The sequence below is a fragment of the Podarcis raffonei genome, chromosome Z, assembly GCF_027172205.1.
Source record: "Podarcis raffonei isolate rPodRaf1 chromosome Z, rPodRaf1.pri, whole genome shotgun sequence".
Taxonomy (NCBI): domain Eukaryota; kingdom Metazoa; phylum Chordata; class Lepidosauria; order Squamata; family Lacertidae; genus Podarcis; species Podarcis raffonei.
Window position 1 is genome coordinate 9396605 of NC_070621.1, and position 14351 is coordinate 9410955.

Here is a 14351-nt window from a genome sequence, read left to right on the forward strand (position 1 = left end):
TTAAGAACTTTGCTTCAGGATGAGAACAGAAATCGTGCAGTGGCAGCAGCGGGAAGCCCCAGGTTAAGCTTCAGGTTAAGAACAGTTTCAGGTTAAGTACAGACCTCCGGAATGAATTAAGTACTTAACCTGAGGTACCACTGTATAAGAGAACATGGGAGGTGTTCATGGTGGGTTCCGGCACCTCTTTTTCTAGAAAAATAGCACTGCTAGTCACCAATCCAAGCCAGATAACTTTTTATCTGCAGTGGTGCTGGGCATTGTGGGCCAAACAAATTCAAACTCCGTGCTAGTCACACAAGAACTTCGTCAACATCACTAGTTCTAAGTGGCTACCTCCTTTAGACTTTTCTCATCCAAAAATCATTTCGGCTATCATATGTTTCTCACTGCTATGGCTGTTTTTATTTTACTTGTAACCCCCTCCTCCTACTTTATATAAATGTGATTTCTGGATTCCTGGGGGGGGGGGAGAGGGATGAGCACAAAACAGCACAGAATGATCTCTTTGTCATTTGGCACACACCACATTCAGTTAGCACTCTTTTCCTAAGGTTTTATTATTTTAATTCAAGGACTTTGCTTCATACAAAATGTAATTGTAGAAACAACTGCAGAATCCAAAGTTTGGCTGATAAATATTACTCAGGCAGCAAACTATTCAATCACAGAATTCCCAGCCCTCCCCATCAAATCCCCAAGCAAAGTTCCAGTTGTGTTGCATGTTTGGAACTTCCCTTCAGGTTTTTTTTTTAAACACTGTTTTTTTAAAATATAAATTTTGCAACAAACCCCCCAATTCATATCAAATATAATTAAAAATTAACAACTGATGAATACATCGTATCAAAAAGTACGAAGATAAACATTTTTACCATGCACATACTTTATATATATATAGATTTATATATATGTATGTATATATTTATATAATATGTATATATTTTACATGCAAATGTTACTTATTCAAAGTACAGCCACCACTAGACTTATTCTGGATGCAGAAAATGGGTTGTTGCATTTCAAGTTTTGGCAATGCACAAAGGGGATTCTGGGAAATCCCTGACCTCTGCTCTAGCAAAAGTTAGCTCTGGCTACGTCCCATTGAAACCGACAGAATAAATCTGTTGCGGCTAACTTGGGTCTCATTGCTGATTTCTTTTTTTAAAGCAATGGGGGAATTGGGTACTTTTAAGTTTCTGGACTTAAATGGGACCCTCTCCTCCTAGACAGTGATGTGTCTTCCTTCAAAATGTGGTATTCTCAGCCCTGAGCATTCTGCTGAGGAATCTAGACCTCTGCTCCCAAACTCCAATGGCACCTCTTTTGTTTAGATGAGACTTAGCCATGGCTAACTTCAACTGTATTGGAACCTTCATGTGCATTGAAAGCAAGACAGCATTTAGGGCTGTTTGCAAATTGAAGGTTGGATATGTCAACCACTGAGATAGGTATTTGCAGTGGCAACAATATATTCAAAACCCACCATGCTCCTTTCTCCCAATACCCACCCACCCACCCACACTTCCTTCCCCCGAGGATTCCCAGCCTTAATCTTCTTCTAATGCAAGAATTTAATTATTCACATTTCACATGTAAGTTGCAACTGTGAAGCGCCTCCATTTTACTTGTGTGGGGCTCTTACATCCAATTGATTCATATGGGGTTGGTGTGGGGGTGCGTGGGAGAGAAAGAAAGAAAGAATAAATAGAGGAGGAAGGATAAACCAAAATAAAAGTTAAAGCCATTTATCTTCAGCTCTCAATATTTTGCATGCATGCTCAGAGAGGGCTATTCTCCTCCCATTTTATTTATTGGAGTATTCCCCCCCGCTTTTTTAAAATTTCCAAGAAAGTTTTGTGCCTTTTCTATATGTAAAATGTAGAAAAATGTTTGGTCACGGTCATGCTGTAGCTTGAGACAAGGAAAAGTGTGTGGGGTGGGGGTTGTGGAACTCAACATATAAAGGCTGTGGAATGGATTATGTTTTTTAAAATTATGTTTTTAAAAAGTTTGCTCACCTCTTTTTCCATTTTTGATTTGATTTGTGAAAAGTGTCATCTTGTTGCATAGCCCTACAGTGTTTTTGTTTGTTTGCTTAAAAAAAAAATCACATCTATGATCTATTAACCATTCCTTTCTGTTCTTTTCTTTTGGTTAATGAAGTTTCTGTATGCATAATTACATGTGGATTAATAAGAGAGAGAGAGAGAGAGAGAGAGAGAGAGAGAGAGAGAGAGAAATTGAGAGAGAAGAGTGTGCTGGAATATAGTCCAGGGATGAGATTGGTCAAAAATCAGAAAACAAAACAAAGGGCAGAATACTCTAGAAGTAAAGCCTTGAGGTGGTATTGGGGCGTGTGTGCGTGTGCGTGCGCCATGTTGACCTGCCTCTGGTCATTTCACTATTCCTCCATTTCCCCCTTTGGGCCTTTTTTGTCATCATCAGTAGGATGCCATGTTCTGTTTAACAATCCAAGCACATTAAGCAAGCTGTCTTACAGAATCAATCCCTTTCTTAAAATAAAACAGCCTGTCAAATAAGCAATCCTACCCAAACCCTGGCTTGCCCAGGCTGCTGCTCGTTCTGCACTGAGTGCAACCTTAAGGTGAAATTAAACTATCAAAATCTGCAGTTAGCTCTTTTTGTGGTTGGAATATACTGGGATATGATGCTGACTCGTTTTCTCAGTAGTCTCACCTCCTATTTTGGCTGGTGTTTTTAAAAATACTGCATCATAACGTTTGCTATACTTTTGATCTGTCACTAGATGTCACTTTGGTGAAATTTGAAGAAATGTTGATACATGAGGAAAACCTCTAACAACGCTACAGAAAGTTATCCCAAGTGTCTTGAGAGAACAAATTATCATTAGGGAAAAAATAGGACAATTTCAAAGGTACAGCAAAGTATTTATATTTCCTTGGCCAATTGGTTTATCAGCATTTATTTTTCTTTAAATAAAAACGTAGTGGTCGAAACACTGTTCCAGTAATGGTTTGGGATAACTGCCTCCTACTTAAATGGTGGCGGCTTCCTCTTTTATGAAATAGTTGAGAATAGCTTTGAACTTGGAAGATGCTCTTTTTAAAGAGAATAATGTTGTAAATAGCATTGTCCTCGCTCATGCCTGCATGTTAAGAAACCCATTTGACTCCATTTATAACTAGATTTCCCCGAAAGGCTATGGCATTAGCGGTGCTCAATACTTGAGTGTGATATTAAAAATCTGATTATAAATTGAGTCAAATGGGTTTCTTAACATGCAGGCATGAGTAGATAACAGCAGGATGCTCAAATAAGGTTGGGGCAATTTAAAAACAAAACAAAACCAGCTTTCTCTAGCAAAATTTGGTGTTTTCCTCTGTTTTCTCTTGCAGTTCTCCTGCTTCTGAATAACTGCACTTAACTGCACTTGTAGCAGCACCTAGTGACAATATAATGCATTAGTTCGTAGAGATTAGAAAGGGAATGCCTTCAAAAACAGCTCATATTTTACTTGCTCTTTCTGACAAGAAAAACCTCTCCAGCACAGTGGAATAAGAGGCACTGTGGTTAAGATCCAAAGATTCCCCTCTGTGAGATCCTTCAAATGTAGGGGCTGCTTGTATGAGAGGAAGATTCATTTCCATTAACAGACGGGACCCTTTCGATCCAGTCCATTATTTTTAACACAAACCAGGAAGTAAAGGGGAGAACTGAGCAACCACACAAGGTAGTCTCCTAAGGAATGTCCCAGGGAAGAGGCAAAACTGTGGAAAGACTCATTTGCAACCATGTGGATCTGAACGCATTTGCTTCAGAAACAGACATTTGTTACAGATGAAGGAAACAAACCCATCTGAGGGAGGAGGGCAGCCTCTTCCCACATTTCTTTTCAACTTCCTCCCCCAAACCAGCCTCCCCAGCTGCCTCAAGGTACAGAAATCATAGGGAAATGCGTCCCATGTAGAGTCCACAGTGACATTTCAGTCCAAGGGTGGACTCCTGGGTGCCCTCCAGGCATTGTTGAGTGCTGGTCCTACTCACAAGTAGACCCACAGAAATGGATGGGCACAGCTTAGGCTCATTAACTTCAATGGGCTTACACTGAGTAGAGCTTAGTTGGAGTTCACCGTCCCAGCCAGAACGAGCAATGCCCTTGGGTGATGGGCATTTGGAATTCAACATCAGTAGACATATTGGCCTACTTTTATTTTAGTCCATGATAGTGAATGAAGCAAAGATGCACGGATACCTCTGCAGCTTTCATGACCACAGGGCTCACTTTCCTGGAGCTGCCCAAGATAATGAAAATTGCAGTAACAAGTTTTATCCACAGGTTGTCTATCCCTTTGTCACATGACTGATCATATACCATAGGACAGTGAGAGGAAACTGACATTCACCCTACTTGGAAATGTCATTTGTGTAAACCCAGGGCTTAGCCACACTTCCTTTGTCCTGCTGCTTTCCCTTGGGGAAAGCACTTTTTAGCCCAATCTGAGAAAGCTGGATAAGAAAGCCCTGGCAACAGTTTTTATGGAGTGGGGAGATTTAGAGCAGAGATGTGGTAAGATGGGAGAAACGGGAAGGGACCCAATTCAAACTCCCCTTTCCTTAGAGCTGTAGCATTTCAGAGAACACAGACAAAGAGTTAAATATCCACTCTCTCCAGCTGCTTCTCTGCTTGAAATACAGCCTGCCCACCCTGCAAAAGTGGCTTTGCTCCTTAATCAACAATGTCAATGGGGCAGCCATCGCATCTTAAAGGAGAACAACTCCCGTCAGTCCTGACCACTGGCCATGCTGGCTGGGGCTGATGGGAGTTTGCAACATATCTAGGCCATCGTGTTGACTACCACCCCCTGCATTCAATAACATGTAATGTGCAGCTTAGCATATGTATTTAAATGTGCATTTGCATTTAACTCCTGCAAGTGATTTTTTTTAAAAAATGCAAATAATGTCAAGGTGTGGTTTGAAAATCGCCAGGATCACAGCAGAAAGAAATTCCACTCCTGCTGTGGTCCTGCTGATAACCCCTTCTCCAAAGGTGCTAAATGGCAGGGCAGGGGGAATCTCCTCCCAATACGGAGGCAAGGGTTAAACAAAGGCACATTTTAATGTCCTATGTAGTTCAGCCCTGAGAGGATTTTGCCCCACTTTCCTCCCTCAGAGTTATTTCAGACATTAAGGGGGACAAACCTGGATTTGCTCCCAAAGTGTTAAACCCTGGCAAGCAGCCACAGACAATGTCAGCCGCACAATTGTGCCTGTATGATGCAATGAAGCACATGATAGTTTTAAGGTGCGGAAAGAGACTGTGCCTCCTGGTTCAATCCCTGTCATCTCCAGGTAAGACGGGGAGAGACACTTCCCTCCCACCTGGAACACCAGAGAACTGCTGCTAGTCGATGTCACATGACTAATCTAAATGTACTTGTATATGACAGCTTCTTGTCTTGCTTGTGATGGGGTCACTTTTCCCTGCAAGTCTCTTTCCTTATCACTGCCTCTCTCCTCTGCTCACTCTCAAAACATAGAATGTTGCCCTCCTCAGGTTGGGCTGGGTCTTTCAGCTTTGTTATGTGCAGGTGTTTTATTTTTGTTTGTTTTTTTAATAACAATGTTTTAGCTTTTCATGAAAGTGCTCAAGCACACGCACACACGCGCACGCACACACACGGAAACAAGCACCTGATGCACAGAAACACACACACACAGAGACAAAAAAAGCAGAAATCTCATCCCTGAGAATCAGAATTAGGGTTTTCCCTCGGGGCTTTCTTGTTTTATCCCCCCCCCCTCAAACCACCACAAAAAAGGACAATAATCACAAGTCTCTTCAATTGTCTTCAACACCCAACAATGTGCCATGAAGAGCAACCAGAGCTTCTGTAACCAAGTTAAGACTTAGATGTGTAGAGCAGTAGGGTCCTGCTTTTGGCAGAAGAACATTTGCCCCTGTTGCTAGATGCTTGTTGAAATCTCTCTAATATCCCTGCACCCCCCCCCCACACAACAAGATCTGAAAAAAGCACACACAGAATTTTGTACTTGTCCGCCTTCCAATCTATGTGGAATTATTGACTCAGCACTGGTCAATACTTGAAGCCTTCCAAACCCTCCTTGTGGGTCACCCCACTCCACCACACGCATCTTCCTGATGCATCGGGAACAAGAGATTGCGTCTTCACCATGAGAGATTCCTAAGATCAGGCACTTAGTAGTGAAGAATTGGCGCCTTCAGTATGAAACAACAGTGGAGCTGGAATGACAATAGGACTAGTTCTCTACAGTGAAGGACTCTTGGTTTGTTTTGTTTGTTTGTTTGTTTGTTTCTTCTTCTTTTACTGTACAATTTACAAAAAAAATGCACACAATGAAAAGTTAGTTTATCTAACAGCTCAATATAAAACCAAATGACACATTTTCTTTTGCCAGACCCCACCCTTCTCTCTCTCTCTCTCTCTCTCTCTCACTCACTCTCACTCTCTCGCTCTCACTCTCGTGCTTTGATTGTAAACAAGACTAAATTATGAAAGGGGGCATATCACATCCAAAACAGAGGAACTGATTTTTAAGTTGTCAGCAGTAGGAGCAGCAGCAGGCTGGGAGCCATCCTTGCCTGCCAAACAGCTCTCCTCTCCCAAGTGAAGGAGGTGCTTTCCAAAAAGTCAATGGGAAGTCAAACCAATCAAAGTAGTCACAGACGGCAGCGTGGCGGCTTCTGTCAGCTGAAAGGCCCCATTACGGGCTCCCTTGAAAAGGTTTCGTCTTGCCAAATGTCGAGTCCAATGCCGTCATGGGTGATTTTTGCCTCTTAAAGTGTGGACAAGAGAAATGATAGGTTCTGTTTGTAACTGTGACTGTCCCTTCCTTCCCCTCTTTCTATCCAAAACTGCATGATGCTCCAGTCCCAGAAAGTTCAACAGTTTGTGTTTTTTTTGGTTTTCTCTCCGGGTCTTTTGCTTATCTTACAGTTTTATTGTTGAGAAAGGAGAGGATGATGTTAACTGCAATGCAGCAAGAGACGAGCAAGATCTCCCTTGCCCTGTCCTTCCAAAGAACAGCAATTCCTACTGATCCAGGGCCTTCTTAGCACTAAAGGACAGACAGGTTTCAGTATGAGAGAGAGGCGTCGTCTCTTGACAGCATTGTGCGCATGCACAGAGACAAGTCTTCTTCATTTTTGGGGGGGGGGGGTTCCATGAGGAGGCACTTCTTCCCTCCTCTTTATCCCTCCAGCCCTGAAGCTGTGGGGCTGAACGTATGTGTGCACACATAAACACATAGCTTTATGTATAATATTCATCAGTTTCGTGTGCAAGAACTCCGGCTTTTTTTCCTGCTAGCACCAGTCATCTTCATCTCGTTCATGGTAATAGCTACGTGCTCTGGTGCTGGTCCCAGGGCCGGCACTGAGGCCCAATGTATAATGGTATCCATTGGGGACTCTACGGATTTGGTGGGACTGGGACGTCAGGGAGGAGACGTAAGAAGTCCGGGATGACCGTCCTGAATTGGTGGCCACAGCCTCCTCAAAAGTGAGTGTGTCCTCAGGCACAGCATGGTACGGACTGTCACTGTCTTCCCGGTGCCCCAGGTAAGGGTCTGAGCCAATCCGGGCCATCAGGGGCTGCGAAGGGCCCTGGGAGTCACCATGCAGCAAAGCGTTGTGCTCAGAGAGACCCCGGCTCAAGCGTCCCGGGGAGAAAGTTGGCAGGCCAGTCTGGAAACTGGAGAAGTGCACAGGCGACGAGTTGGCAGTCTTGTACATGATGCTGGGGCGCGGGGTCAGTGGGGTCTGCGGCAGTTGCCTCCGGCCACGGGACGGGGTGCTTGCACCCGAAGTTGACAGCAAGGGGCTCTCATTAACTGAACCACTGCCCTACATGAAAATTGGAACAAAGCAAATGAACAAAAAAAGAACAACGAAGGGGAGGGGGAACACCAGACAAACGCAGAGGTGTATGGCAGGGAAGGTGATAGTGGGGAACCAAGCAACAGAAGATCAAGTGACATGAAAAGAAGGGTGGGGGGAATATGTTACAAGATGAAAGAAAATGGAAAGAGAGAGTTTAGACGTGCAGTCGGGGAACGACTGTGTTAAGGAGCAATCTGGAACAGAGGTATAGACCCAGGAAATCAAAAGGGCTGGAGAAGGAAAGGATTCCAAATGGGGGGAAAACATCCAGTGGGTTAGGGTGACAACGTAGGAGAGCAGACAGTTCTGGGGCAAATGGGAATGCAAGTTGACCAACAAAATCCTCCCACATGCCCCAAAAGCCCAAAATAGATTTGCTTCATGACCAGAAGCATTACTGAACATTATGGGACTTGTTTGCTCAGCCTTCTCAAGTTTAATTTATGAACCACCTTTCAGATAAATTTCAATGTGATTCACAACCATATACTAAAATGGGTTTAAATGCTAAAAATGGGTTTAAAACTCAATACAAGTAAACACTCAAGAGTAGACAGAGACGCAATTCCATGCCACTCCACAATCCAGCTGGAAAAATCTTGTCAAAACAAAAACACCTTCCTGCAATCAGCAGGGCTGAACCACTGATGGGCAGAGCCACCTTTCTTTCTGCTACCCCTTCTCTCTCACAGTTTCTTTATACCACCCTTTCTCCCTCTTTCTCTCTGTCCAGTGGGCTGCTGGTGGAGGGCAGATTGCTCTTGCTAGAGATATTAATCGCTCACTTGCAAGGGCCTTAACCCTTTTATTGCTCCATCATTTTTGGCTTCCCCCACATATTTTATTTTATTTTATTACAGGGAGGGAGTAAATTACAACCCTCTTTCTTCCACCACAAAGGAGTTGCTTAAACTGAATCACAAATGTACAAGCAAACACGAGAGCAACAGTGACCCAACCATTACCTGCTGCCCAACCAGCCTTCTTCTCTCCCTTCAGGATGTCTCCAACCACATGAAGTTAAGACAAATGCCAAGAATTTGTGCATGAGCTTCTGAAGCTCTGACAAAGGCCAAAGCATTTGTTGCTCAGTCATCTGTAGAAGGTACCCACCACCCTCTTCCCACCCTCCTTCTGGCTCCTCACCTGTTTCTGTGTTCCATGCTCTTGCCCTCCATTGGGTGACGTTGGCCGACTGCGCTCTGATAACTTGGGCTGTGAGTGGTCTCTGCTCCCATATCGGTCGCAGGAGTAAAAGCGCTGCTTTTCAGAGGATGAAGAGGAGTGAAGTTTCCGCTCCTGGGACCGGCCCCTCTCCTGCTTTTTGGTTTTGGATGTTGCTTCACCTACTCATCAAACAAAAAGGAATCCCAGTGGTGTCAGAGGCCCATCTGATAGCATCTTGCTTCCCATAGAAACATGGGAACATGCCTTAAATGAGAACTGGCAGCAGTTCTCCAGGGTTTTACAGTGGGGTCTCTGTAAACCCTGCCTGGAAATGCCATGGTTTGTACCTTCTGCAAAGCAGATGTCCTAACATTGAGCTTTCCCTAAATAAAAAGTGGCTGTCAGGCAGCTTTCTTAAGGGAATTCCATAAATTGGGCACCACCACCAAGAAAGCCCTGGCCATGACCCAAACTAAATTGAGATGACACAGAAATACCCAGGATGCCCAGTGTGTATGGTATATCCCTTACGTACATAATTTTGCAGGAGGTGGAGGAGGTACAGAATCTGGGCTCTTGTAGGTGTGACAGTGTACTAGCCCTGACAATAATCATAAGAACATCACCTGACAGCAGACATCCTATCAGAGTATAGCAGAGGGAGGTAGAGAAGGGAAGGGAAGCAGAGCTACTCCATTGGCTCAGCTGAGAGATCAGGAATTGCATCCAATGTTAGTTCTACTCAGATGAGACCCACTGAAAATAATGCAATTGACTAACTTAGGTGTACTAATTTCAATGGATCTATGCTGAGGAGGACAAACATTGGATACAACACCAGCAACTTTTCAATCCTTCTCCCCTTGAACTCTTTCATACCAACTGGCCATTAGAAGAACTTGCAACCTATCACTGGCGGAGGAAGAGGAATGCGGGGGCAAGTTCACCGCCCCCGGCAGTGCGATCCCGGTGGGGTGCCATCGTGGCTGCCCCCCTGCCTGTGCTGGGTGCTATGCCCCCACGCTATGCCCCCAGGACATGCACCCGCCTGCTCTCCACCCCCTTACCGGTGCCGGAGCATGAAGCTCCACCATTGCAACCTATAAACCTGTACCTGAGTTGTCTTATTTCCTCCTCCCTCCCAGTCCATTTTCTTTTAATATCCCTCCTTTGTAAAATATGGTTGCTGTTGTTGTACTTGTAGCCATTGTTGTTGTTGTTATTTTTATAGTGCCTTCCTCTGAAGACCTCGGGGAAGTTCACAACAGAAAAATATGAAATGAGAATACAAGATACATAATAAAACAAAAACAAACCATTAACCATCCTCCCACAAACACAGTTAAAAAGCCATAGAATGTTAATTACACAAACACCTGGTTGAGGAGAAACATTCTTCCCTGGTGCCTAAAGATAGGTAATGAAGGCTATGCATTCAGTCCGTCTTCTTTGTAGTGAAATGTAAGCACAGCACCCAACCCGTTTTTTAAGGTAATGAAAAGTGAGTGAAAAGAAATCACACTTCAAATAGATAGATAAACAAGGCTTAAAACTCTCTCTCTGTGTGTATGACCCTCACCTGCAGCATCACCATCAGCCAGGTGGCTGGGTGGTTTGTCGACAGACTTCTGTTTCCTCTCTTTCCGCTTGTGGCAGCGGTGATGGTGGTGGTGGTGGGTGTGCTCCACTGGCCGGGAATGCTCGTAGAGGTGTGTGGCATGGGGACGCTGTGGGTTCAGTGTGGAGATGGAACGCTTCATGGGGCTTGTGTCTGGGATGGGCTGTGGACAAAGGCAGGGTGAGGTTGGGGTGAGGAAGGGGAAAGAAGAGAGTGCAAGGTAGTTGTTGGTTCAGTGTGTAGCCTCCCTCCTCCCTAGTGCAGCACCCTCTTTCCATCCCTTAAAGGCAACAACAGGGAGGTGGGCAGCCCATCGTTAACCTGTCAAAATCACTTTTCACAAGAGATACGGCAACTGCCACCAGCTTAAATGTCTTTGTAAAAGTACTGGGCAGATTCATGGAGGACAAGAAGGCTATGCTCGACCTCCACTGTTGGAGTCAGTATGCCTCTGAATATCAGTTGCTGAAAATCACATGTGGGAAGAAAGCTCTGTTGCACTTAGGCCCCACTTGTGGGCTTCCCATAATGGGCATCTGGTTGGCTGCTGAAAGAACAGAATGCTGGACTAAATGACCATTGACCTGATCGAGAGAGGCTTTCCTTCTAATCTACTTGCTCTTTCTAGGCAAGGATGGAGAGATATTTTTTTTCTGTATCACAGTGAGGAGGAGACCAGTGGCCCCCCATATGTTGCTGGACTACATGAATTACAAATAATTTGGTCTGATTGAGTTGGAGCCCAACATATGGAAGGCTACAGGTGTTCACCATCCTTTTTCAAAGTCAGCACTTCAAAGCCTTACACTTGTGTGTACGGAGGATCTGCCCAAGCCAAGCCAAGAGCACCAAGTTGCAATCTAATGTATTTTTACTTGCAAAGGAAACCCATCACATTCAGTTCTTAATGTCAAAGGGGTGGGGGGAAGGGATGCTGAGAAGGCCATGCTCCCTTATTCCTGACATGTGGAGGTTTTCTCTGCAGTTATTTAGGGGGACAGAAAATGCACTCTACTTCTCAGGGGCAACTCAATCTGCTCCTATGGCCTTTCCAGGTGTACTCTTTATGAAACTAGAACTCTGGTTTTTTTCTTTCTTTCTGTTTTTCACCGCACTCTTCCGCATGCCATCATGGTAATTCCTTTGCTATTCCAGAATATTGCAGTGATCAAACCACTTTTTCTTCTATCATAAAAATAATGAATGAATGAATGCAATATTTTGTGAAAGAACTGGAATGCTTCTGTAATTTAAAAAAAACAACAACCCACTTTTCTTTTTGACAGGAGGGTATTCCTAGCTCAGACCGAAAACAGGGAACTTAATAAATTTCTGCTTGTCTAATCTCCAAAAGAAATCTGGAATGCCAGGAGTTAGATTCAAAATGCTCGTAACTCTGATGCTTGCAGGTTGGAAGAAAGGGGGCATAGAAGGGGTGTGACTACAGCCACAGACCTTTTCTGAATCCATACACATCCTGTCATTGTGAGGGCAGTAAAAAGCACCATCAGCTTCCAAAAAACAGAGATCTGTGACCTGTCATGTGGAAGGTCTGCTCCAAAGCTCCCACATTGGAATGAACAGCAGCCATAGCGCTATAGTCAGGCCCCATCTCCACCATATACTTAAAGATATACCATACCACTTTAAACAGTTGTGGCTTCCCCCAAAGAGTACTGGGCACTGTAGAGTGTTAAGGGTGCTTTGAATTGTTAGAAGACCCCTGTTTTCTGAAATTCTCAGAGTCGTTAAGCAATCAAACCCTCTTCCCAAGGAACTCTGGGAATTGTAGCTCTGTGAGGGGAATATGGGTTTCTCCTAACAACTCTTAGCACCCTTAACACATTAGAGTTCCCAGGATCCTTTGAGGGAAGCCATGACCGTTCAAATTGGTATGATACTGCTCTAAAGGTATAGTGCAAATAGGGCCTATGTCTGGAAGGGTGTTTATTTATGTCAGGCTTCCTCAACCTCAGCCCTCCAGATGTTTTGAGACTACAATTCCCATCATCCCTGACCACTGGTCCTGCTAGCTAGGGATCATGGGAGTTGTAGGCCAAAAACATCTGGAGGGCCGAGGTTGAGGAAGCCTGATTCACCTGATATATTCCAGGAATGATCTTAGATTTTGAAGTTGTGCTGGGGCTGTAGCCCAGGAGTAACTGAAGCCCCAAGAGTGACTTACTTCCAACCAGACAGCCTGTGGTACATGTCAGACATTTTCCCAGTTTGTGAAATTCTGAATTAAAAGTTATAAACACACAACTCCCAAAAAGGATGTTCACCCCAATCACTTATCCATCCGTCACTTCAGTGCAGCTGGGACATCATTTAAACCACTTAGAGATTTTGTTTATCCCTCTCCCCCTGTTCCCAATGGTCAACATGTGTTGTTATTCTTGAAGCCAAAATGGCACCACCCATGGACAAGAATGAGGTAGCCAACTAGCTTAGAGAAAATCTCAGCCCCTTCAAGACTGTTAAGAGGCACAGAAATATATGAAATAAATAAATAAACCTTGAGAGTCAGCAGAAGTACAAAGATAGATATAGAGAGGGGCGTTAGAAAGTTCTATCGTGAGAGGAGGGGGGCCAAATAGCAGCCCAATGAGGCTGAGCATGCACAGTGACCATGCTGGCTGGCATGGGGGGACAGGACCCAGAAAAGCAGGAAATGGAATGGAGTTGCTAGAATCCTGAACAGCAGCATTCCACACTCTGAACAGTCCTTAGGACGGCTGTACATGGTCACCATTCAACTTTCCTGCAAGGCCTTTACCTACCATCGCTCTGGGGAATTGTGGGAAATTTAAATAGCAGCTAGGGCTATTTAGGGCTGCTAGTGGGCTTGGAGCACTACCAGAACAATCAGGGCCCATTTAAATCTGGAGCTGGCTCTGCATCTGAACACAGAACACGCTTCATTATAATGGAAGATTGCCACCCCAGGCGGGGAAAGGGGAGCTAAAAGGGTTGACAGCCTGAGGTGCAAATGCAGCCTTCTAAGCCTTTCTATCTGGCCCCTGTGATGCCCCCCAGGCCACACCCCTCACTCCTCTTGCTTCATACTCTCCTTGAGTGTGTTTGCCTGGCTGGAATGTGTCTTTTAACTCCAACAACACTGCTTCCTTTCCTGGGGACAGAGGATGGAAAGAGCTGTTTGTAAAAACTCACCTATTGTATAAAGGAAGAATTCCCATTTATCGCTTGCCCCGAATTTTGCCTCTGGTCCCACACACCACTTGCATGTGGCCCCTAGGAGGTTGCCCCAAAGGAAAAAACCTTCCCCACCCTTCATTGAACAGACTTTAGAGAGGATACGACTTTTAAGTTCAAGCAAGCTACATACTGCCAGGTAACGCCCCGGTGACCGCACTTTGCCTCTCTGCAAGAAATTCGGACAGAAAATATATTGGAAGCAGCCCCCACCAGCACAGCCATTGTCAGACATCACAGCAGGTGCGCGCGGCAGACGAGATGATGGAGAGGTGGGGAAGAAAGGGTGGGGACGAATGGGGCAACCAGAGAGGGGAGACAAACAGGTAAAGGGAAGGGGGGATGAATAAGAGACAAGAGACAGAAATGGGTGTTAGTCAAACGTTATCCATGGAACTTGGTGAGGAGTCAAGACTGGTGAGTGGTTATTCAAATGGAACT

General features: G+C 44.7%; 1 protein-coding gene across 9 annotated transcripts in view; it reads right to left on the reverse strand.

Moving 5' to 3' along the window:
- Positions 1–5403: 5403 nt before the first annotated feature.
- The window catches only part of CACNA1B (calcium voltage-gated channel subunit alpha1 B), a 324850-nt gene continuing 315902 nt past the window's right edge, over positions 5404–14351 (reverse strand). For 6 of the 9 annotated variants that reach the window (XM_053373453.1, XM_053373452.1, XM_053373451.1 and 3 more), the window contains 3 exons: positions 10656–10857; positions 9056–9255; positions 6361–7873 (listed from right to left, as the gene is read on the reverse strand). In XM_053373453.1, the coding sequence (XP_053229428.1) occupies positions 7334–7873; positions 9056–9255; positions 10656–10857 (942 nt within the window). In that variant the 3' untranslated portion in view covers positions 6361–7333. Of the gene's footprint in view, positions 6336–6360; positions 7874–9055; positions 9256–10655; positions 10858–14043; positions 14080–14351 lie in introns of those variants that run through there. The other 3 variants (XM_053373449.1, XM_053373456.1, XM_053373454.1) reach the window with 3 other exon arrangements.